We start from the raw sequence: 27,621 nt of genomic DNA, 5'->3' as shown, positions 1-27,621 counted from the left end.
CAGGACGCTATAGGTGTGTAATGTTACAGGACACTATATGTGTGTAATGTTACAGGACACTATAAGTGTGTAATGTTACAGGACGCTATAGGTATATAATGTTACAGGATGCTATAGGTGTGTAATGTTACAGGACACTATAAGTGTGTAATGTTACAGGACGCTATAGGTATATAATGTTACAGGATGCTATAGGTGTGTAATGTTACAGGACACTATAGGTGTGTAATGTTACAGGACACTATAGGTATGTAATGTTACAGGCCGCTATAGGTGTGTAATGTTACAGGACGCTATAGGTATGTAATGTTACAGGACGCTATAGGTGTGTAATGTTACAGGACGCTATAGGTGTGTAATGTTACAGGATACTATAGGTATGTAACGTTACAGGATGCTATAGGTGTGTAATGTTACAGGACACTATAGGTGTGTAATGTTACAGGACACTATAGGTATGTAATGTTACAGGATGCTATAGGTGTGTAATGTTACAGGACGCTATAGGTGTGTAATGTTACAGGACACTATAGGTGTGTAATGTTACAGGACACTATAGGTATGTAATGTTACAGGACGCTATAGGTGTGTAATGTTACAGGACACTATAGGTATGTAATGTTACAGGACACTATAGGTGTGTAATGTTACAGGACGCTATAGGTGTGTAATGTTACAGGACGCTATAGGTGTGTAATGTTACAGGACGATATAGGTATGTAATGTTACAGGACTCTATAGGTGTGTAATGTTACAGGACGCTATAGGTGTGTAATGTTACAGCATGCTATAGGTGTGTAATGTTAAAGGACACGATAGGTATGTAATGTTACAGGACGCTATAGGTATGTAATGTTACAGGACGCTATAGATAGGTAATGTTACAGGACGCTATAGGTGTGTAATGTTACAGGATGCTATAGGTGTGTAATGTTACAGGATGCTATAGGTATGTAATGTTACAGGACGCTATAGGTGTGTAATGTTACAGGATACTATAGGTGTGTAATGTTACAGGACACTATAGGTATGCAATGTTACAGGACACTATAGGTATGCAATGTTACAGGACACTATATGTGTGTAATGTTACAGGATGCTATAGGTGTGTAATGTTACAGGACACTATATGTGTGTAATGTTACAGGACACTATAGGTGTGTAATGTTACAGGACGCTATAGATAGGTAATGTTACAGGACACTATATGTGTGTAATGTTACAGGACACTATAGGTATGTAATGTTACAGGACGCTATAGGTATGTAATGTTACAGGACACTATAGGTGTGTAATGTTACAGGACGCTATAGATAGGTAATGTTACAGGATGCTATAGGTGTGTAATGTTACAGGATGCTATAGGTGTGTAATGTTACAGGACACTATAGGTGTGTAATGTTACATGACGCTATAGGTATGTAATGTTACAGGATGCTATAGGTGTGTAATTTTACAGGACACTATAGGTATGTAATGTTACAGGACTCTATAGGTGTGTAATGTTACAGGACACTATAGGTGTGTAATGTTACAGGACTCTATAGGTGTGTAATGTTACAGGACGCTATAGGTGTGTAATGTTACAGGACACTATAGGTGTGTAATGTTACAGGACACTATAGGTATGTAATGTTACAGGACACTATAGGTGTGTAATGTTACAGGATGATATAGGTGTGTAATGTTACAGGACACTATAGGTGTGTAATGTTACAGGATGCTATATGTATGTAATGTTACAGGATGCTATAGGTGTGTAATGTTACAGGATGCTATAGGTGTGTAATGTTACAGGACACTATAGATATGTAATGTTACAGGACACTATAGGTGTGTAATGTTACAGGACTCTATAAGTGTGTAATGTTACAGGACACTATAGGTGTGTAATGTTACATGACTCTATAGGTGTGTAATGTTACAGGACGCTATAGGTATGCAATGTTACAGGATGCTATAGGTGTGTAATGTTACAGGACACTATAGGTATGTAATGTTACAGGATGCTATAGGTGTGTAATGTTACAGGACACTATAGGTGTGTAATGTTACAGGATGCTATAGGTGTGTAATGTTACAGGACGCTATAGGTGTGTAATGTTACAGGGCGATATAGGTATGTAATGTTACAGGACTCTATAGGTGTGTAATGTTACAGGACGCTATATGTATGTAATGTTACAGGATGCTATAGGTGTGTAATTTTACAGGACACTATAGGTATGTAATGTTACAGGACGCTATAGGTGTGTAATGTTACAGGACTCTATAGGTGTGTAATGTTACAGGACGCTATAGGTGTGTAATGTTACAGGACACTATAGGTGTGTAATGTTACAGGACACTATAGGTATGTAATGTTACAGGACACTATAGGTGTGTAATGTTACAGGATGATATAGGTGTGTAATGTTACAGGACACTATAGGTGTGTAATGTTACAGGATGCTATAGGTATGTAATGTTACAGGACGCTATAGGTGTGTAATGTTACAGGATGCTATAGGTGTGTAATGTTACAGGACACTATAGATATGTAATGTTACAGGACACTATAGGTGTGTAATGTTACAGGACTCTATAAGTGTGTAATGTTACAGGACACTATAGGTGTGTAATGTTACATGACTATATAGGTGTGTAATGTTACAGGACGCTATAGGTATGTAATGTTATAGGACACTATAGGTGTGTAATGTTACAGGACGCTATAGGTATGCAATGTTACAGGACGCTATAGGTGTGTAATGTTACAGGACGATATAGGTATGTAATGTTACAGGATGCTATAGGTGTGTAATGTTACAGGACACTATAGGTATGTAATGTTACAGGATGCTATAGGTGTGTAATGTTACAGGACACTATAGGTGTGTAATGTTACAGGATGCTATAGGTGTGTAATGTTACAGGACGCTATAGGTGTGTAATGTTACAGGACGATATAGGTATGTAATGTTACAGGACTCTATAGGTGTGTAATGTTACAGGACGCTATAGGTGTGTAATGTTACAGCAGGCTATAGGTGTGTAATGTTAAAGGACACTATAGGTATGTAATGTTACAGGACGCTATAGGTATGTAATGTTACAGGACGCTATAGATAGGTAATGTTACAGGACGCTATAGGTGTGTAATGTTACAGGATGCTATAGGTGTGTAATGTTACAGGATGCTATAGGTATGTAATGTTACAGGACGCTATAGGTGTGTAATGTTACAGGATACTATAGGTGTGTAATGTTACAGGACGCTATAGGTGTGTAATGTTACAGGATACTATAGGTGTGTAATGTTACAGGACACTATAGGTATGCAATGTTACAGGACGCTATAGGTATATAATGTTACAGGATGCTATAGATAGGTAATGTTACAGGACACTATAGGTGTGTAATGTTACAGGACACTATAGGTATGTAATGTTACAGGACGCTATAGGTATGTAATGTTACAGGACGCTATAGGTGTGTAATGTTACAGGACGCTATAGATAGGTAATGTTACAGGATGCTATAGGTGTGTAATGTTACAGGATGCTATAGGTGTGTAATGTTACAGGACACTATAGGTGTGTAATGTTACATGACGCTATATGTATGTAATGTTACAGGATGCTATAGGTGTGTAATTTTACAGGACACTATAGGTATGTAATGTTACAGGACGCTATAGGTGTGTAATGTTACAGGATACTATAGGTGTGTAATGTTACAGGACACTATAGGTATGCAATGTTACAGGACACTATAGGTGTGTAATGTTACAGGACACTATAGGTGTGTAATGTTACAGGACACTATAGGTGTGTAATGTTACAGGACACTATAAGTGTGTAATGTTACAGGACGCTATAGGTATATAATGTTACATGATGCTATAGATAGGTAATGTTACAGGACACTATAGGTGTGTAATGTTACAGGACACTATAGGTATGTAATGTTACAGGACGCTATAGGTATGTAATGTTACAGGACGCTATAGGTGTGTAATGTTACAGGACGCTATAGATAGGTAATGTTACATGATGCTATAGGTGTGTAATGTTACAGGATGCTATACGTGTGTAATGTTACAGGACACTATAGGTGTGTAATGTTACATGACACTATATGTATGTAATGTTACAGGATGCTATAGGTGTGTAATTTTACAGGACACTATAGGTGTGTAATGTTACAGGACTCTATAGGTGTGTAATGTTACAGGACGCTATAGGTGTGTAATGTTACAGGACACTATATGTATGTAATGTTACAGGACACTATAGGTGTGTAATGTTACAGGATTATATAGGTGTGTAATATTACAGGACACTATAGGTGTGTAATGTTACAGGATGCTATAGGTATGTAATGTTACAGGACGCTATAGGTGTGTAATGTTACAGGATGCTATAGGTGTGTAATGTTACAGGACACTATAGATATGTAATGTTACAGGATGCTATAGGTGTGTAATGTTACAGGACACTATAGGTGTGTAATGTTACAGGACGCTATAGGTGTGTAATGTTACAGGACACTATAGGTATGTAATGTTACAGGACGCTATAGGTGTGTAATGTTACAGGACACTATAGGTATGTAATGTTACAGGACACTATAGGTATGTAATGTTACAGGACGCTATAGGTATGTAATGTTACAGGACGCTATAGATAGGTAATGTTACAGGACACTATAGGTGTGTAATGTTACAGGACGCTATAGGTGTGTAATGTTACAGGATGCTATAGGTGTGTAATGTTACAGGACACTATAGGTATGTAATGTTACAGGACGCTATAGGTGTGTAATGTTACAGGACACTATAGGTGTGTAATGTTACAGGATGCTATAGGTGTGTAATGTTACAGGACGCTATAGGTGTGTAATGTTACAGGACGATATAGGTATGTAATGTTACAGGACTCTATAGGTGTGTAATGTTACAGGACGCTATAGGTGTGTAATGTTACAGGACGCTATAGGTGTGTAATGTTAAAGGACACGATAGGTATGTAATGTTACAGGACGCTATATGTATGTAATGTTACAGGACGCTATAGATAGGTAATGTTACAGGACGCTATAGGTGTGTAATGTTACAGGACTCTATAGGTGTTTAATGTTACAGGACGCTATAGGTATGTAATGTTACAGGACGCTATAGGTGTGTAATGTTACAGGATGCTATAGGTGTGTAATGTTACAGGATGCTATAGGTATGTAATGTTACAGGACGCTATAGGTGTGTAATGTTACAGGACGCTATATGTGTGTAATGTTACATGACACTATAGGTGTGTAATGTTACAGGACACTATAGGTATGTAATGTTACAGGACGCTATAGGTGTGTAATGTTACAGGACACTATATGTGTGTAATGTTACAGGACACTATAAGTGTGTAATGTTACAGGACGCTATAGGTATATAATGTTACAGGATGCTATAGGTGTGTAATGTTACAGGACACTATAAGTGTGTAATGTTACAGGACGCTATAGGTATATAATGTTACAGGATGCTATAGGTGTGTAATGTTACAGGACACTATAGGTGTGTAATGTTACAGGACACTATAGGTATGTAATGTTACAGGCCGCTATAGGTGTGTAATGTTACAGGACGCTATAGGTATGTAATGTTACAGGACGCTATAGGTGTGTAATGTTACAGGACGCTATAGGTGTGTAATGTTACAGGATACTATAGGTATGTAACGTTACAGGATGCTATAGGTGTGTAATGTTACAGGACACTATAGGTGTGTAATGTTACAGGACACTATAGGTATGTAATGTTACAGGATGCTATAGGTGTGTAATGTTACAGGACGCTATAGGTGTGTAATGTTACAGGACACTATAGGTGTGTAATGTTACAGGACACTATAGGTATGTAATGTTACAGGACGCTATAGGTGTGTAATGTTACAGGACACTATAGGTATGTAATGTTACAGGACACTATAGGTATGTAATGTTACAGGATGCTATAGGTGTGTAATGTTACAGGACGCTATAGGTATGTAATGTTACAGGACGCTATAGGTATGTAATGTTACAGGACGCTATAGGTGTGTAATGTTACAGGACTCTATAGGTGTGTAATGTTACAGGACGCTATAGGTGTGTAATGTTACAGGACTCTATAGGTGTGTAATGTTACAGGACACTATAGGTGTGTAATGTTACAGGACACTATAGGTGTGTAATGTTACAGGATGCTATAGGTGTGTAATGTTACAGGATGCTATAGGTGTGTAATGTTACAGGACACTATAGGTGTGTAATGTTACATGACGCTATATGTATGTAATGTTACAGGACGCTATAGGTATGTAATGTTACAGGACGCTATAGGTGTGTAATGTTACAGGACGCTATAGATAGGTAATGTTACAGGATGCTATAGGTGTGTAATGTTACAGGATGCTATAGGTGTGTAATGTTACAGGACACTATAGGTGTGTAATGTTACATGACGCTATATGTATGTAATGTTACAGGATGCTATAGGTGTGTAATTTTACAGGACACTATAGGTATGTAATGTTACAGGACGCTATAGGTGTGTAATGTTACAGGATACTATAGGTGTGTAATGTTACAGGACACTATAGGTATGCAATGTTACAGGACACTATAGGTGTGTAATGTTACAGGACACTATAGGTGTGTAATGTTACAGGACACTATAGGTGTGTAATGTTACAGGACACTATAAGTGTGTAATGTTACAGGACGCTATAGGTATATAATGTTACATGATGCTATAGATAGGTAATGTTACAGGACACTATAGGTGTGTAATGTTACAGGACACTATAGGTATGTAATGTTACAGGACGCTATAGGTATGTAATGTTACAGGACGCTATAGGTGTGTAATGTTACAGGACGCTATAGATAGGTAATGTTACATGATGCTATAGGTGTGTAATGTTACAGGATGCTATACGTGTGTAATGTTACAGGACACTATAGGTGTGTAATGTTACATGACACTATATGTATGTAATGTTACAGGATGCTATAGGTGTGTAATTTTACAGGACACTATAGGTGTGTAATGTTACAGGACTCTATAGGTGTGTAATGTTACAGGACGCTATAGGTGTGTAATGTTACAGGACACTATATGTATGTAATGTTACAGGACACTATAGGTGTGTAATGTTACAGGATTATATAGGTGTGTAATATTACAGGACACTATAGGTGTGTAATGTTACAGGATGCTATAGGTATGTAATGTTACAGGACGCTATAGGTGTGTAATGTTACAGGATGCTATAGGTGTGTAATGTTACAGGACACTATAGATATGTAATGTTACAGGATGCTATAGGTGTGTAATGTTACAGGACACTATAGGTGTGTAATGTTACAGGACGCTATAGGTGTGTAATGTTACAGGACACTATAGGTATGTAATGTTACAGGACGCTATAGGTGTGTAATGTTACAGGACACTATAGGTATGTAATGTTACAGGACACTATAGGTATGTAATGTTACAGGACGCTATAGGTATGTAATGTTACAGGACGCTATAGATAGGTAATGTTACAGGACACTATAGGTGTGTAATGTTACAGGACGCTATAGGTGTGTAATGTTACAGGATGCTATAGGTGTGTAATGTTACAGGACACTATAGGTATGTAATGTTACAGGACGCTATAGGTGTGTAATGTTACAGGACACTATAGGTGTGTAATGTTACAGGATGCTATAGGTGTGTAATGTTACAGGACGCTATAGGTGTGTAATGTTACAGGACGATATAGGTATGTAATGTTACAGGACTCTATAGGTGTGTAATGTTACAGGACGCTATAGGTGTGTAATGTTACAGGACGCTATAGGTGTGTAATGTTAAAGGACACGATAGGTATGTAATGTTACAGGACGCTATATGTATGTAATGTTACAGGACGCTATAGATAGGTAATGTTACAGGACGCTATAGGTGTGTAATGTTACAGGACTCTATAGGTGTTTAATGTTACAGGACGCTATAGGTATGTAATGTTACAGGACGCTATAGGTGTGTAATGTTACAGGATGCTATAGGTGTGTAATGTTACAGGATGCTATAGGTATGTAATGTTACAGGACGCTATAGGTGTGTAATGTTACAGGACGCTATATGTGTGTAATGTTACATGACACTATAGGTGTGTAATGTTACAGGACACTATAGGTATGTAATGTTACAGGACGCTATAGGTGTGTAATGTTACAGGACACTATATGTGTGTAATGTTACAGGACACTATAAGTGTGTAATGTTACAGGACGCTATAGGTATATAATGTTACAGGATGCTATAGGTGTGTAATGTTACAGGACACTATAAGTGTGTAATGTTACAGGACGCTATAGGTATATAATGTTACAGGATGCTATAGGTGTGTAATGTTACAGGACACTATAGGTGTGTAATGTTACAGGACACTATAGGTATGTAATGTTACAGGCCGCTATAGGTGTGTAATGTTACAGGACGCTATAGGTATGTAATGTTACAGGACGCTATAGGTGTGTAATGTTACAGGACGCTATAGGTGTGTAATGTTACAGGATACTATAGGTATGTAACGTTACAGGATGCTATAGGTGTGTAATGTTACAGGACACTATATGTGTGTAATGTTACAGGACACTATAGGTATGTAATGTTACAGGATGCTATAGGTGTGTAATGTTACAGGACGCTATAGGTGTGTAATGTTACAGGACACTATAGGTGTGTAATGTTACAGGACACTATAGGTATGTAATGTTACAGGACGCTATAGGTGTGTAATGTTACAGGACACTATAGGTATGTAATGTTACAGGACACTATAGGTATGTAATGTTACAGGATGCTATAGGTGTGTAATGTTACAGGACGCTATAGGTATGTAATGTTACAGGACGCTATAGGTATGTAATGTTACAGGACGCTATAGGTGTGTAATGTTACAGGACTCTATAGGTGTGTAATGTTACAGGACGCTATAGGTGTGTAATGTTACAGGACTCTATAGGTGTGTAATGTTACAGGACACTATAGGTGTGTAATGTTACAGGACACTATAGGTGTGTAATGTTACAGGACTCTATAGGTGTGTAATGTTACAGGACGCTATAGGTGTGTAATGTTACAGGACTCTATAGGTGTGTAATGTTACAGGATGCTATAGGTGTGTAATGTTACAGGACGCTATAGGTGTGTAATGTTACAGGACACTATAGGTGTGTAATGTTACAGGACTCTATAGGTGTGTAATGTTACAGGACACTATAGGTGTGTAATGTTACAGGACGCTATAGGTATGTAATGTTACAGGACACTATAGGTGTGTAATGTTACAGGACACTATAGGTGTGTAATGTTACAGGACGCTATAGGTATGTAATGTTACAGGACGCTATAGGTGTGTAATGTTACAGGACGCTATAGGTATGTAATGTTACAGGACACTATAGGTATGTAATGTTACAGGACGCTATAGGTGTGTAATGTTACAGGACACTATAGGTATGTAATGTTACAGGACACTATAGGTGTGTAATGTTACAGGACTCTATAGGTGTGTAATGTTACAGGACGCTATAGGTGTGTAATGTTACAGGACGCTATAGGTATGTAATGTTACAGGACACTATAGGTATGTAATGTTACAGGACGCTATAGGTATGTAATGTTACAGGACACTATAGGTATGTAATGTTACAGGACACTATAGGTATGTAATGTTACAGGATGCTATAGGTGTGTAATGTTATAGGACACTATAGGTGTGTAATGTTACAGGACGCTATAGGTATGTAATATTACAGGATGCTATAGGTGTGTAATGTTACAGGATGCTATAGGTGTGTAATGTTACAGGATGCTATAGGTGTGTAATGTTACAGGACGCTATAGGTATGTAATGTTACAGGACACTATATGTATGTAATGTTACAGGACACTATAGGTGTGTAATGTTACAGGACGCTATAGGTATGTAATATTACAGGATGCTATAGGTGTGTAATGTTACAGGATGCTATAGGTGTGTAATGTTACAGGATGCTATAGGTGTGTAATGTTACAGGACGCTATAGGTATGTAATGTTACAGGACGCTATAGGTATGTAATGTTACAGGATGCTATAGGTGTGTAATGTTACAGGACACTATAGGTGTGTAATGTTACAGGACACTATAGGTATGTAATGTTACAGGACACTATAGGTGTGTAATGTTACAGGACGCTATAGGTGTGTAATGTTACAGGACGCTATAGGTATGTAATGTTACAGGACGCTATAGGTGTGTAATGTTACAGGATGCTATAGGTGTGTAATGTTACAGGATGCTATAGGTGTGTAATGTTATGGGACGCTATAGGTGTGTAATGTTACAGGATGCTATAGGTGTGTAATGTTACAGGACACTATAGGTGTGTAATGTTACAGGACGCTATAGGTGTGTAATGTTACAGGACGCTATAGGTATATAATGTTACAGGATGCTATAGGTGTGTAATGTTACAGGATGCTATAGGTGTGTAATGTTACAGGACACTATAGGTGTGTAATGTTACATGACGCTATAGGTATGTAATGTTACAGGATGCTATAGGTGTGTAATTTTACAGGACACTATAGGTGTGTAATGTTACAGGACTCTATAGGTGTGTAATGTTACAGGATGCTATAGGTGTGTAATGTTACAGGACACTATAGATATGTAATGTTACAGGATGCTATAGGTGTGTAATATTACAGGACACTATAGGTGTGTAATGTTACAGGACTCTATAGGTGTGTAATGTTACAGGACGCTATAGGTGTGTAATGTTACAGGATGCTATAGGTGTGTAATGTTACAGGACACTATAGGTATGTAATGTTACAGGACGCTATAGGTGTGTAATGTTACAGGATGCTATAGGTGTGTAATGTTACAGGACACTATAGGTGTGTAATGTTACAGGACACTATAGGTGTGTAATGTTACAGGACGCTATAGGTGTGTAATGTTACAGGATGCTATAGGTGTGTAATGTTACAGGATGCTATAGGTATGTAATGTTACAGTACACTATAGGTGTGTAATGTTACAGGACACTATAGATATGTAATGTTACAGGACACTATAGGTGTGTAATGTTACATGACTCTATAGGTGTGTAATGTTACAGGACGCTATAGGTATGCAATGTTACAGGATGCTATAGGTGTGTAATGTTACAGGATGCTATAGGTGTGTAATGTTACAGGACGCTATAGGTGTGTAATGTTACAGGGCGATATAGGTATGTAATGTTACAGGAATGGGTGAATGGGTGAATGTGAGGCATAAGTTGTAAAGCGCTTTGGATAAAAGTGCTATAATGCAGTCCATTTACTCTAGATCTGAAATCTTCGTATAGACTTAAAGCTTCACAAAAAAACTAAATCCATCCAAATCAGTGTTGTTGCTAATCATTGACACATGCTACTGATGAATTGAAAATGGGGGACCCTGATGTAAACAAGACGAAAGTCTTTCTCTGGTCTGCATCCCCTTAAAAATTGTGTGTATTGAGCCGTACTGTATTGTACCCATTCTGCAATCTGTTAATAAAGTTTTCAATCAATCAATCAATCAATCAATCAATCAATCAATCAATCAATCAATCAATCAATCAATCAATCAATCAATCAATCTAGCCTGTAATAATCCCCCCCAGAAAAATCTACTTTGCATTTGATATATTGATGAAAATATGTTGCCATGTGTGACTGCCTCATGTAAAAGAAAATACATGGCCGATGAGAGAAAACAGCAATGAAAAATACATTCCTTTACTTAGGTACGGAGAAATTAAAGGTACTTTGGGCCTGTTGCTAAATGTGTGTCGTTCACATTTTATGATCTAGAAAGGAAATTCTAGCCTTTTATTGCAAAATTGTGGATTTTATTGTGGATCTTTTGTGATGTTTACTTGTTGATCTGTGAAGCCCATTGAGGCAATTTGTTGTGATTTCGGCCTATACAAATACATTTGATTTGATTTGATTTGATTATGGATTTCGCAGCATTGGTCGTACCCAACCAGAAGAGCTATTATTGGGAATTTCACTGTATTCCATGCATTGTTGTTGGGAGTGTTTTCTATTGTCTACTAACTCAGCCCAACTCTATGATTTATAGCTAAATAAACGTAAACAAATTTCATGGTGCAGCTTTAAACTCACAATGCATTTCACCAACTGCTTCCCTTTACTGCACTTTTTCCTGCCCAAATAAAGAATTGGTGCTTAAAATAAAAGGTAACAGACGATTTTAAATGGCAAAAATGTAATTCGGTTGAATCAAGTGTGCATCTGGTATATATTCAATCTTTATAAAACAAAACAAAAAATGTTATTTGGTTATTCAATCGGGCATATAAACATTGTAATTATTGTGCGTCATCAGCAATACTGACAGTGACTTGATGGAAATGAAACAGACTCATTTCACAATTATGATCTGCTGATGCTTTTGAAGCAGCAAGGAAGTGCATCAGAATTAGCATTTTCCAACACTGTGACGTTTGCCAAAGGAAGTGAAACAAGAAACTATTTCACAACTCAGTTACAGTTAGTGTCATTTGACCCACGTGAGTTTCTGGGTTCATTCTGTGTCTACTCTAGATGCAAAATAGATCACTCACAGCTCTGTCTCTGGAGGGTCCGCACTTGGCAAGACTAACAGTTTTGATTGTCCCAGAGTCATGCAAAATTATTCCTTTTAGGGTCATGTGTGTGCTGGAAAGGTTTAACTGGTGCACGACAGGTACATAATACTAGAATAGAAAGTGTAACTCCATAGCCTTGCTCTGTGGTTTATATTGTCAGTAAGTGTAAGTGGTAGGGATGTCCGATATTATCAGCCTACCGATATTATCGGCCGATATTGGCATAAAAATTTGATATCGAAAAATATCGGTATCGGTTTAAATCTTTTTAATTTTATTTTTTTATTTTAATTTTTTTTATTTAACCTTTATTTACCCAGGCAAGCAAGTAAGAACAAATTATTATTTTATTTATTGTCAAAGTATGCATAATGTTGTGTTAATTACACAACAAGATATATGTAATGTTGTTCCACCCCCCGGGGTCGGTACCGACCCCTAAATGACATTATGATCATAGATCCATATTTTTCAGAGTGATGCAAAAAATTTGCGATTTTAAAATCAAACGTTTTCAAGTATTAACATCACTAACATGTCACAAAAGCATGTAGAATGTATATTATCATCAATACGTTAGTTTAGCAATAGGTTAAAAGTGTTAAAAGATAGTTTTAAGTTTTCGATTTTCGATCGTCTATTCCAAGCCTGAAACGAAAATGGACATTTTGAACCATGGGAATTGTAGTCTTTTTGTGGCCATTTTGTAGAGGTCATGCATAGCTGTCGACCAGCGTTGGAATTCTTCCGAACTACACTTCCTGTCAGAGACTGGGGGGGTTCAAAGTTCAGCGTTCTGAATGAATCATATCAATAATTGTTATGATTCGCAATAATAAGCCACAAAAGGTAACGTTTTTGACAAATATTGAAACGCAGTTAGTTTCTCCTCCCTATTGTTAGCATGTAGGAACAATTAGATCTGAAATTAGTTTCAAAACGGTTGCACTGTGGGGAAAATAAAAAAGTACACTAGATTACAGTAGATATCATTCATTATCTGTTCTTATGCACGCCTGGTGATACTAAATCCAAATTGAATTCGGGCATTTGAAAGATAATATATGTATATATATATATAAATGTGCGAATTGGCTATAATAAGGTAATGTATGCATCATATTCTATGTTCTATAATAATATTTCAAATTGCATTGGTCCGGATGGTATCTACAGAACCTTCGGTTTTATCATCTTCCCTTTATTAATTTCCTTAGATTCTTTGTACACATGATCTCAAGAAGGTACTGAACGAGATCAGTGGCAGTTTTTTAAGTTTGGTCATTATTATCATGGTGTTATTCACTGTCAAATATGCAAAGAAAATCATAATTCATATTCTCCTTTGTTTCATCACAATTTAAGCAAGCATAGTAATAGACACAATATTTCTGACACTGTGAATACATTCCCTGAGGTCCATAGATGTACCTAGATACCAAGAATATGCAAATAGCCCTTAAGTGGAGCAATATTCCATTTACCTAGGTATATATTTTATGAAGATTTTCACATCGTGTGGAACAGGTTACCTGAAATTATTCCTTTTTTTGGGGGGGGGGGGGGGGGGGGGGGACCCTGCATATATCGGTATCGGTTGATATCGGTTAAATATCGGTCTACATGTTAAAATAATAGCTCTACATTCCAACAGCAATGGTATAGAGTGTCTGGTCAGTAACATGGGTCTCCCAGTCCCTCCGCTCTGCAGTAAACACAAAATAAATGTTATAGAATCCCGTTCAAACTTTATCCAACCAGTGAGAACTCTCACTGCAAAAATGGTCTGACAAAAGTAAGAAATAAGAAAATGTTAAGCAAATGTGTCCTTGAAACAAGTAAAATAATCTACCAGTGCAGTAAGCTAATTTGGCTTGGTAAGATAAGTAAAAATGTGTGCTGTCAGGCGATTAAAACAATTAATCTAATTAATTACAGGATTTGTAATTAATTAATCTAATTAATCGCATTTTAATCGAATAACCATTTTAGGCCTGATATTCTATATTCTATAATCATATTTCAAATGGCATGTGTCCGGATGGCAAAATTCAGTACTGTATCTACAAAACCTTCTGTTTAATCATCTTCCATTTATTCATTTGCTTGGATTTTTCAGGTCTGGTCAATTTGAGCATGGTGTTATTCACAGTCAAAGATAAAAAAAAAATTAATTGATATTCTCATTTGGTTCATTACAATTTACTCAAGCCTAGTAACAGACACAGTATTTCTGACACTGGGAATACATTCCCTGAGATCCATAGATGTCCCTAGAATCAGATACCAAGAACATGCAAATGGACATTTAAAAAAAGTCTGTAAATGTGTATTCTACGTTCTTATGGAATGAATGCGATTAAAAAATATTTTCTTTTTTTTTAAATAAATTTTGAGTTAATTTTCATAACGCGATAATTTGCTGTCTAATTAATTAATCTAATTAACGCGATAAACTGACAGCCCTAGTAAGAATATATACAGTTTTCTCATCTGATTGGATGAAGTGGGAACGGAATACTAGAAAAAGTATATCAGTGATGGCTGTCAGAATGTAGAACTATTTAACACATATTTTAACACAGTTACCAGCACCTTTAAATGTGACATTCAGCCTTGGGGGGGGGGGGGGGGGGGGGCTCCAGCATAGCTCTTTAATGGTAGAAGTATTGGGGTAAATGAATTAATTTCACTTCATGGCGAAAAGACGGGATATCTAACAAGCGAAGCAGCAGGAAGTAGCAGCTTTACAACGTATCACAGAGATCTTAAGGAGCACCAAGCTGCGTAGACCCACGGCTCTGCCTGTGCAAGCGGCTGGCAAAGCATCCCTGTTGGATCGTCCGTGACTGTGAGTCAGTGAGTGAGTCAATCGATGAGCGACAACAATTTAGCTGTGCGTACTTGGCCTGCGGTAAATCTGCACGCTGTGGGGGAATAAACTGTCTATTCTAGAGTCTATTCAAGGAGTCGGTGCTCGTTTTCTTCTAGCAGTGAAAAATGCTAAGTTTGGTAGCAGGTCCAGCAGCCATCAAATATGAAGCAAGGGCATATTTTATCCTGTTGTGGCAGGGGCAAGCCAGATGTACCTTCTGTAAAGGACCAGGTGAAAGTGGTGTATATATATATTCGGAATGAAAGGAAACCAATATTCAATGTCCTTCACACTTAATAGCCTGTCTCCGCTTGTAAAACTGGCTTCTGTGACTTGACTGTGTCCTTAATAGAAGCAGTGTCTGACAGTGTCTGTCACAGATGAAGAGGCAACACACAGACATGATGTGGCCAAGCCATTCATTGAATATCTTCTTTTGAAAAAATAAATACATTAAAAAATAATATGTTTAAAGCCAGAAACCAGACAAGTGAGGTATATTTTAATCTGTTTATAAGGAATTATAAGTTAATACAGTGAGAATGTTAATGTCAGAGTTACTTTAATGGTTAATATACTACAGTATGCAATAGAGATAGTGTGTCTGTGTCAGTGAGAAAGGGCCATGTGGAGACAAAAGAACACAGCTGAGAGTCCATCTTGTACTGGTGAGCAACACCGGCGCCCCCCAGGGAACTGTGCTGTCACCCTTCCTCTTCACCCTCTACACCTCAGACTTCTGCCGCAACTCCAGCGGGTGCCACCTGCAGAAGTTCTCAGACGACTCCTCCATCGTAAGCTACATCACCGACGATGATGAGGAGGAGTACAGAGCCCTGGTGGAGAGCTTCGTGGGGTGGAGCGACAGCAACCACCTCCAACTCAACACCAGTAAGACCAAGGAGCTGGTGGTGGACTTCCGGAGGGGCAAGAAGAGGCCCCCCCCGATTCCCATCTCCATCCGAGGGGTGGATGTGGAGATGGTGGACTCATACAAGTTCCTTGGGGTACACCTGAACAATAAACTGGACTGGTCGGACAACACAGAGGCCCTCTACAGGAAGGGACAGAGCAGGCTGTTCTTCCTGAGGAGACTCAGGTCCTTCAATGTGTGCAACAAACTGCTGCAGTCTTTTTACCAGTCTGTTGTGGCCAGCATCCTCTTCTATGCTGTGGCATGCTGGGGAGGCTACATCAACTCAAGGGACACCAACAAGCTCAACAAGCTGGTGAGGAAGGCTAGCTCTGTGGTGGGAGTCGAGCTACCTAGACTTGAGGTGATGGTAGAGAGGGGGATGATAAGGAAGCTGGATGCCATCATGGAGAACCCCTACCACCCCCTCTACGACGAGCTAGTCAAGATGAGAAGCTCGTTCAGCCACAGACTCATCCCCCCCCGACACTCAACTAACCGCCTCGGACAGTCCTTCATACCAGCGGCCATCAGGCTCCACAACAGTGGGCAGCGACTAGCAGCCTCCAGGCCCCACAACAGGGGGCAGCGACAGCGACTGCTACCAGACATTGACCTGGGACTTATAGGAACCCAAGGGGGACAAAGTAGACTACCCTGGTACTTTGATTAATGTATACTCAGTAGATAGTAAATTATTATAACACTACCTCTTGCATACTGCACCTCATGTGACACTGTGAATAATGTGAATATTCCTCAGCTAGTCAGATAGTAAATTATATTGACCATATTGATCAAATTGTTTACACTGCCTGTGTTGTCTTTTACTACCTGTATACTGTGTTGTTTTACTACCTGTACCCCTCCCCCCCTCCCCCCCATGCTGCTATGATGCCTGAATTTCCCCAAGGGGATCAATAAAGGAATATCTTATCTTATCTTTCTCTTATCTTAGTGTCAGGACAAGAATGTATGGGCCTCAGCTCTTTCCTTTTAAGGTAGCAGGGAGCCATAAACCTAAGTTTAGAGACAATTGATTGATTGATTGATTGAAAACTTTATTAACAGATTGCAGAATGGGTACAATACAGTACAGCTCAATACACACAATTGTTAAGGGGATGCAGACCAGAGAAAGACTTTCGTCTTGTTTACATCAGGGTCCCCCATTTTCAATTCATCAGGACATATATGACATACATGACATACAGATAGTCAGTACTGCTACATCTATACATTTATGACATACCAGATTTGCAAATACAGTACTGTTTGTGATACAGAAGGAGTCAAGAAAAGGGAGTATATACATTTGACGTAGAAACTGTACATTGGAGGAGGTTGGGTGGGGGGGGGTTGGGTACGTTGGGATATTGACAACCATACTGGGTAATTTACATTGGAGGTGGTTGGGGGGGGGGGGGGGGCACACTGTATAAACAAGCAAAACTGTACATTGAGGGGGGGGGGGGGGAAGACACTGTACAAACAAACAAAATTGTACATTGGACTATTGACAAAACCATACTAGGTAAATGACTGTACATTGGAGGGGGTTGGGTTAGGATATTTACAGGGGCCAGTGTTGAATTGCAGTCTCCCGTAGGTGTCCCTTGAGAGAGGTGTTGAAAGTGGGTAGTGATCCACATTACTTTACAGCTTTGGGTAGGGCGTTCCACATTGATGTGGCATAATTGCGAAACGTGTTTAGTCCCTTATTTGAGCCGAATCTGGGTTTAACATGATTTGTGGAGCTCCCTCTGGTGTTGTGATCATGGTATTCACTGACCTTTGGGAAGTATTTTGACATGTACATGGGTACCTTGGTCGTGTAGTGTATCTTGTAGACCAGGCCCATTGCAAGTTGCTGTACTCTGGCGTCTACTCTAAGCCATCCTAGGTTGTCAAAGTGGGCAGGGGTGAGGTGGGTTCTAGGAGTAAGGTCAAGCAGTAGTCTGACCAGTTTGTTTTGAGATGTTTGTAATTTTGTTTTTAGCGCCTTTGAGGTGCTTTGGTACCATGAGGTGCAAGCATAGTCGTAGTACCCCTGAATGAGTGCTCCTGCCAGAGTCTTCAGGGTATTCTTGAGAGAGGAGATCCGGTACAAGAATCGAGTTCGTTGGTTGACTTTTTTTATTACATTGGATGCCATTTTGTCACAGGAGAGATTAGCCTCTAGGATGGAACCCAGGTAGGTAATTTCATCTTTCCTTGTTACAATATTGTCACCCACTGTAACTGAGAAGCTGTCGGTCTTGCTGAGTTTGTTATTTGAACCGAAGAGAATGGACTCTGTTTTGCCCATGTGTAATGATAGTTTGTTATCAGCGAGCCATATGCAGATTCTGCCTAGTTCCGAGCTGAGGTAAGTTACCTTAACAAGAGGTAAGTTAGCTCAGTATAGTTCTGTTCCGTTAGGGGCTCTGCTTGGCATCACTACTGCACTCCCTCGCGTACGTGCACGCGTACTGAATAAACTTCCACAAATATACCTTTAATACCAGTATTAGTCTGACCACACCCCTCATCAGCTTACCTTCATAAGCAGGTGTGTGGTCACCTGCTCTCCTTTTTCTCGCTTTCACCACAAGGAAGTGCCTCGGTAGTACCCCACTTGACGTGTTGTTAGTTGAAAAGAGTTGTGACTGGTTTACATTGTGCTTAATCTTTTCTTCTCTCACATTCGTTGTACAAGAAAAGGTTTGGGTCATAATGTATTCCGCGGAGAGTAGACCCGCTAGACCTACTCTTCACCACCGGTTCTCCATTCCCGCCTCCGTTGTGCGCCTCGGTGCTGGGCTGTTGCCACTCTCGTGGTTGCCGACCCAGCCCGGGAGACTGCCGGTGGATAGTTTTCCTCACCGAAGAGCCGAGGGGTCGGTGCCGTCGCTCCGGCGATGGCCTGATCTCGACTCTGGTTCCTCTGGTTCTGGGGAATCGCCCGTTGGTGAACGGGGGGTTGTTCTGGAGCCGGAGGATTTGCGACGCAAACTTTTCGCGTCTGCTCGCTCGCGTCGCAAGATGGTGGCGTGCAGACGCGAACGGCCTGGGTTTGGGGAGCTGCTGGAGACCAGCGAAGATGCGTCCGGCTCGGGATTTCCGATGGAGACTGAGGACTTCATGGACGAGGCGGACGGATTTTTGTTTGAAGGCCCCGTGGAGGAGAGTATCCCTCCTCAGGAGACCCCGGAGGGGGGGAAAATGGCTCCATGGGGCGCCCTGTTCGGGGATGTCGAGGAACCACCTTGGCCAATAGCGGCAGGATGCCCTATTGTCGGCCGCATCGGATTGTGGCTCCTTGACCAGTCGCAGCCTGCTGTATGTGAGGGATGCGGGGTCGGTGGAGGAAGGTTCGCAGGGGGAACTGCGGGCCTTGTTTCCCGAGCTCATGGCGGTAGCCGCCGCCGCAAACGGTGTGCCGCTGCCGCTGCCATTGCCTGCACCTGTCCCTGATGACCTCATAGGCCATCCCTGGCAGCGTCCCCCAGTGAGAGGGGTGGACGTTGTCTACCCATTTTTCCCATCGATGGGGGCCTATGTTCGTCGGGGTCAGGCGGTGGCCAACATCATGGGACTAACTCCTACCTACGTACCAGTTACGCGGGTAGCAGGGTTGGTCAAAGGTATGGGGGAGGGCGTGCCTCGGCTTGACAGTCCGATGGCCGCGCTCCTCTGTCCGGATATGGTAAACTATCCCTTTAATGTTAAATGTGAGCAGTGTATGTTCCTTGTTCTCTAAATGTATGCACACACGCACTCACACACACACACAGGCAAGCACACACACACTCACACACACAGGCAAGCACACATATGCACGTGTACGCACACACGCACTCACGCATGCACGCACGCACACACACACAATTACTAGGACTTACCAGCCGGTCCAGGATGGCCCATAGTTCCGTTGGCCCCAGATGGACCTGAAACATTGAAACCGTTTTAAACCAAAGTCTCTCTCAAGAGAAGCCATCTTGATAACGGCAGCCAGTAAGACTCACGAGACCTCACCCTTTCTACACACACTTCCACTAGTTTCTGCCAGGACATAGTCCTTAGTTACCATGGCAACCACTTACCTGCAGACATCATTATTAGCTTTAAACAGGAGGCAGAGCGGTCGTCTGGTTAAATCTAGTTTGGTTAAGGCTGCTCCCAACTTCACACCTAACCCCTAACTGCAAAGAGGTGTTTGTGTGTGTTTTTAGTTTTGTTTCATTTGTCACATAAGGTACATGTACATTATAGTGAAGTACATGGTTGTGTTTGACCCTCCTGAGATTGAGATCACAACTACACATTCACACACTGGTTGGACTAGATCACCCCCTACACCGAGCCAGACTGATTGAATTACCATGTTAATGTCTGGGACGAAAGTCATTATTTTGTTATCAAAGAAATGTATTGTGATTATGTTATGTGGGCCAGTCGACTCCGGTACTAGGTACGGGGGTCGAGAAAATGCTTATATACCGAACTGTCTCGACATTAGGACACATACGACAGGAGATCGAGCTGTGTGTGTCACTGAGAGATTCTTTATATCCTGTGAACCGATTCTACCACGACTGCTATGCTGAATAAATCAACTGGAGAAATCTGAAAACCATTACATTTCAACCTGTATCCAGCGTACCTACTTTCTTGCCGTGAATTGGTAATTTGCCTTTGTCGTTTACAAAGTCACAGACTATTTGTAACTTCACTAGCATGCAGATGGAGGCAGAGCGGAGGGTGGAGTTGAACAATGTCCGGCTGCGTGGCTACATGAATAGAGCTCCGGACTCATGATCGGAAGATCACCGGTTCGAGCCCCGGTCAAGGCCGTTGTCCAAAAGTGGTGTTGTTGTCCAGCAGGGAGCACTGGACTTGTCAGTAACATTGCCCCTGTTACGGTGATAGGGACACCATACAGCTGCGAGTGCCGTCCTTCGGATGAGATGCTAAAGTGAGGTCCTGACTGAATTTGGTCGTTAAAAAACCCAGGGTGCCTATCGCAAAGAGTAGGGGGTTCCCCGACGGGTTCCCAATCAGGTCTCTGACATCAAGGCCACCTAATCATCCCTTCCCCTTAATTGGCTGATATCAATCCCTGTCTCCTGAGCTGTTCAGCCATTGTGTAGTGTGATGTGTGCCTGGTGCCAGTGTATGGCAGCCATTGAGCCTGCGTAGCCCAAGGTTGGGTGCTACCAGTGGTGGTGAAGGAGGCAATTTCCACCATACATTGTGGGGAGCGCTTTGAGTCTGAGAAAAGCGCTATATAAATGTAATGAATTTTTATTATTATTATTATTATTATTATTATTATTATTATTATTATTATTATTATTATTATTATTATTATTATTATTATTATTATTATTATTATTAACAATTAATGAGAGTGAGCGAGTGAGCCAGTGACTAAGTGAACCAGTGAGTGGGTGAGTGAGTGAGTGAGTGAGTGAGTGAGTGAGTGAGTGAGTGAGTGAGTGAGTGAGTGAGTGAGTGAGTGAGTGAGTGAGTGAGTGAGTGAGTGAGTGAGTGAGTGAGTGAGTGAGTGAGTGAGTAATATTGCTTGTCTATGAGGTGCTTCACATCTTAAAAACAACTAGTATAATAATCATAATAATAATCCTACCTGAGAGACCAGGTGGTCCTTGCTCTCCAGGGGGTCCCTGGGTGCCTGTGTCCCCCTTCTCTCCCATGGGGCCCTCGGCCCCGGCAGGCCCCGTCTGACCAATGACACCTGGAATGAAACATGATGATACAGTTGGATTGTGTCATCTACTGCTCAACACATAGATACACTTACACAAGTACATACACAACTACTACTACTACTATCATGAGTCGCTAAAGTTAAAAGGATGTGTATTAGTGATAATCAAGCAAGAGGCCCAATAAGATGTTAGATCATAATATGAAAAACAATGTTTATTTGTTTGTTTATTTATCCCCATTAGTGTTATGGTTTGACACCGACCCCAAACGCAACGACACAAGAGAGTTGATTCAGAGTTGCCAAAAACAAGGGCTTGTTTATTTACACTAAATAAACAGCATAAACTTGGTAGAGAACAAACAAAGACTGGGATACAAGCATAGATGAATGTTGCTGCTCTGCAGCTTCTCCCGGGATGGTTCGTCTGGGGAAGCAGATGGTGACGTCAGAGCCGCTCTGCAGATTTCTCTCGGCAGATCTCCGAGGTGGTAAACGGGACCGAGAGGGAGAGAGGGAGCGGGTTAGCTCAGAGTACAGTTGGGAACAAAGCAGGTGACATGAGAAGTGACTTGTCCCAAAAACAGAGTAATCCAAGTGACTGAATCTTCGGTGTATACACTGTGAGTAACGTCCCAAACACAAATCCACGTGATTGAATCTTCGGTGCAAATAAACACTGTGAGCGAAGTCCCAATAATTATCCAAGTGACAATATCTTCGGTGTGAATACACACAGTGAGCGAAGTCCCAATACAATTCCAAGTGATAATATCTTCGGTGTGAATACACACAGAGAGCGATGTTAAGGCCAAATATTATCCCAATGAACAATCCAAAAAAGCTGACACTGGGTGAGTGACAGTCTGATAAAAAGCAGGATATCTTCAGTGTCTTTAAACACACGAAAAACGAATAGGAGCAAAGACAGTCATAAAACTCACCCAGGCGCTGTGCGTAAAGAGAGTAGGATCAAAAGGGGCGAGCGCGTCGCCACGGGGAACTGGTTGTCCAAGCGGAATACTTCTTGAATATCCTGGAGGCAAAGCACAGGGAAAAACAGCAGGCAAGGAAGGAACGGCGAATGCTAATGAAATATCAAAACGATCCAACAAAACTTGAATGGGGAAACGGGGTATAAATAATCAAAGGAATGCTTAATTGACAAGCTGTGACAGCTGCGGGATGAGATTGACAAGCGTGTGGTTGGGGAAGCACCAATCAAACAGCGTCTATGGGAAGAAGCGTGTGAATAGGGGAATGCAATTGATTACCAGAAAATTAAAGGAACAGAGCGAGTAGGCTTAAAGGAACAGAGCGAGTAGGTGAGCAACGGACAAAAACCTCACAGTACCCCCCCCTCCACGGGAGCCACCCGGCGACCAGGCCGACCCGGCTCGTCAGGATGGGCACGATGGAAGTCAGTGATCAAGCCGGGATCCACGATGAGCTGTCGGGAGACCCAGCTCCGCTCCTCAGGGCCGTAACCCTCCCAGTCCACTAGGTACTGGAACCCCCGACCCCGCCGTCGAACGCCCATCAACCGGCGGACCTGCCACTGGGGGTGACCATCCACCATCTCGGGAGGCGGAGGATCAGGAGCTGGAGGCATCAGGGGACTGAGGGAGATGGGCTTAACCCGGGAGACATGGAAAACGGGGTGAATGTGCATGGACGCAGGAAGTTTCAGATGCAGGGCCGCCGGACTGAGTACCTTCAGGACCTCGAAAGGTCAGACGAAACGGGGGTTAAGCTTCTTGGCCGAGGACCGAAGCGGGAGGTCCTTCGCGGAGAGCCACACCCTCTGCCCAGGGTGGTAAATCGGCGCAGGAACCCGGCGCCGGTCGGCCCCACGACAGGCGCGCTCAGATGTCCGGAGCAGCGCGGTCCTGGTGATCTCCCAGACCCGTCGGCAGCGGTCGAGGTGGACCTGCACGGAGGGAACTGCCACTTCCGTCTCCTGTGTGGGGAAAAGAGGGGGTTGGTAGCCCAGGGAAACTTCAAATGGTGAGAGGCCGGTGGCGGAACTGACCATGGAATTGATGGAGTACTCAACCCAGGGAAGGAAACGGCTCCAGGAAGCTGGTCTCTCGGCTGCCACACACCGAAGAGCAGACTCCACGCTCTGGTTCATCCTCTCCGTTTGTCCGTTAGTCTGGGGATGATAACCAGAGGAAAGACTGACCGTCGCCCCCAATCCCTTGCAAAAAGCCCGCCATACCTGGGAGGTGAACTGGGGCCCCCGGTCAGAGACGATGTCCTGGGGAAAACCATGAAGGCGGAACACGTGGTGAGTCATGAGGTCCGCCGTCTCGGCCGCCGAGGGAAGCTTGGAAAGGGCCACGAGGTGAACCCCCTTGCTGAATCGATCCACCACGGTCAGAAGGCAAGTGTTCCCCTGGGAGGAGGGAAGACCTGTGACGAAGTCTAGCGCCACATGTGACCAAGGACGGCTAGGAACGGGAAGTGGCTGTAAAAGCCCGGAGGGTGCCTGGTGCGAGGCCTTGCTGCGGGCACAGACCGCGCAGGCCAATACGAACTCCTTGACGTCGTTCCGCATGGTGGGCCACCAGAAACGACGAGCCAGGAAGGAGAACGTGCGATGGACGCCCGGGTGGCAGGCGAACCGGCTGGTATGGCCCCATAGCAGCACCCGGGACCGGACAGAGTCGGGGACGAAGAGACGATGAATCGGAACGTTGCTTGGAGCACGCTGGAAGCGTAGGGCACGTCTAACCACCCCCTCGATGCCCAAGGTGATGGCTCCAACCACCCTGGCCTCCGGGAGGATGGGAGTCGGGTCCTCAGAGGGTGGAGCCCCCTTGGAGTGTAACCGGGACAGGGAGTCGGCCTTCGTGTTGCGGGAACCAGGACGGAAAGTCAGCGAGAAGTCGAACCGGCTGAGGAAACTGGCCCATCTCGCCTGCCGACCGTTGAGGCGCTTGGAAGCGCGGATGAACATCAGGTTCTTGTGGTCCGTCCAGATGGTAAAAGGCACCTCGGCCCCCTCAAGCCAATGACGCCACTCCTCCAACGCAGCCACGACCGCCAGCAGCTCCCGATTGCCGGTGTCGTAGTTCCTCTCGGCAGGGAGGAACCGACGCGAGTAGAAGGCGCAAGGATGTACCTTCTGGTCCGTAGGCGAACGCTGGGATAAGACAGCCCCCAGTCCAGTATCCGAGGCGTCCACCTCTACAATGAACTGTCTCTTGGGGTCAGGGTGGAGCAAGATAGGGGCGGAAGTGAACCTCTTCTTGAGGGAGCGGAACGCAGCACATGCCGCTGGGGACCAGTCGAACGGCAGAGCGGGAGAGGTCAGTCTGGTAAGTGGCTCCGCCACCTGACTGTAGTTCCGGATGAACCTTTGGTAGAAGTTGGCGAACCCGAGGAAACTCTGTAACTCCTTCCGAGTGGTGGGTTCAGGCCAATCCTCCACAGCTTGGATCTTGCGAGGATCCGCTCGGGTCAAGCCCTTCTCAACGATGAAGCCCAGGTAGTCGACGGAGTCGGAGTGGAAACGGCACTTCTCCGCCTTGACGAAGAGCCGATTGTGGAGGAGGCGCTCCAGCACACGGCGGACATGCTGGATGTGCTCCTCGAGGGTCCTGGAGAAGATGAGGATGTCGTCCAGGTACACCACCACGAACACCTCCAGCATGTCACGAAGGACGTCGTTCATGAGTGCCTGGAATACCGCCGGGGCGTTGGTGAGGCCGAACGGCATCACCAGGTACTCGTAGTGGCCCCTGGGGGTCTTGAAGGCGGTCTTCCATTCATCGCCCTCACGGATACGGACAAGATGGTAGGCACTCCGGAGGTCCAGTTTGGTAAAGACGGTAGCCTGGGTGAGTGGCTCGAAGGTGGAGTTCATCAGAGGAAGAGGGTACTTGTTCTTGATGGTGATCTCGTTGAGCTGGCGATAGTCGATGCAGGGTCGAAGGTCCCCGTCCTTCTTCCCAACAAAGAAGAACCCGGCCGCCACCGGGGAGGAGGAAGGCCGAATGAGTCCTGCTTCCAATGACTCAGAGATGTACTGATCCATCGCCTTCTTCTCCGGAACGGTCAGACTGTAAAGGCGGCTGCCGGGAAGGGGAGCCCCTTGGCGGAGGTCGATGGCGCAGTCGTAAGGGCGATGGGGTGGAAGGGCCTGAGCCCTGGACTTACTAAAAACCTCCAAGAGGTCGTGGTACTCGGGAGGTATGGATGAAGAGTCCGGAGGCGACTCACCAGCGGGCCTCCGGGGCGGGGGACAGGACGCCGCCTGCAGACACAGGGCGTGACAGGAGGAGCTCCAGCCCTTGATGGTACCGGAGGACCAGGCGATGTGGGGCTCGTGCAGCGCGAGCCAGGGCCTACCCAGGACCACCGGGACCAGAGGGGATCGGGTGATAAGGAACTGGATTCTCTCAACGTGGTTCCCAGCGATGGTCAGCACGACTGGGCAGGTGCGTTGAGAGATGTCGGCCAGGCGGTGTTGGTCCAATGCAAAGATCTCCAAAGGCCTCACAAGGTCCTCAAGTGGAATGTTGGCTCGGGTAGCAAACTCGAAGTCGAGGAAATTCTCATCTGCCCCAGAGTCGATGAGTGCCTCCACCGTGGCTCGTTGGTCCGCCCAGGCCAGGGTGACGCTCATCAGATGGCCCGGTGGTGCGCGGCTCTGGGAATGGGAAAAACGGCTCACCAGGATTTCCCGGGGTCTCGGCGAGCCTGGTCTTTTGGCCGGGTGGGGCAGTTGGCGATTCGGTGTCCCTCCCTTCCGCAGTAGAGGCAGAGACCGGACCTGAACCTCGCCTCACGTTCAGCCTGGCTCAGATGAGAGCGTCCCAGCTGCATGGGTTCCTCCTCGCGAACCGAACGGGAGGGTACGCTACCACCAGTCGTGTTGAGGGCAGGGCGACCAGCAGTAACGTCATGAGTACGGGGGGTCCAGGGTCCCTCAGGAGTTAACAGTCGGGTCCTCTCACGCCTTTTCTCCTAGAGGCGTCCGTCGATGCGGATGGCGAGGCTAAACAGGTCCTCGAGGGAGTCAGGCTCCTCCCGGGTAGCGAGCTGGTCCCTGACTCCGTCACTGAGCCCCCTCAAGAAGGTTAGGCGAAGTGCAGGGTCGTTCCATCCACTCTCCACCGCCGCCAGTCGAAACTCCAGGACGTAGTCAGTTACCCCGCCGCTCCCCTGTCGGAAGGTACCCAACCGGGCTCCAGGGTCCAGACCACGGGCTGGATGGTGGAACACCCTGCGGAGCTCAGCCACGAAGTCTGGATAGGAGAAACGTCCCTCAGTTACAATTGGTCCTTCGAGCCGGAGGGTAACTAGTGTAATATTAATATAGTGTTATTAATATTGAAATGGCCTATGATGAACACTCGCGGCGCAGACGACAGACACCTCAGTACTTAGAGGCTTACACTGTCAGTCA

General features: G+C 43.6%; 1 protein-coding gene across 1 annotated transcript in view; it reads right to left on the bottom strand.

Moving 5' to 3' along the window:
- Positions 1-27,621, bottom strand: part of LOC311228125 (uncharacterized protein) — a gene marked incomplete at its 5' end in the record, with an annotated part of 99,809 nt that overhangs the window by 36,236 nt on the left and 35,952 nt on the right. The window contains 2 exons of the mRNA XM_084314038.1: positions 20,380-20,424; positions 22,125-22,232. Of these exons, the coding sequence (XP_084170164.1) occupies positions 20,380-20,424; positions 22,125-22,232 (153 nt within the window). The remainder of the gene's footprint in view (positions 1-20,379; positions 20,425-22,124; positions 22,233-27,621) is intronic.

This window comes from Notolepis coatsorum (assembly GCF_963971535.1).
Source record: "Notolepis coatsorum genome assembly, chromosome: 5".
Taxonomy (NCBI): domain Eukaryota; kingdom Metazoa; phylum Chordata; class Actinopteri; order Aulopiformes; family Paralepididae; genus Notolepis; species Notolepis coatsorum.
Note: the sequence above shows the minus strand (reverse complement) of the source record. Positions and strands in the feature narration are given on the sequence as shown.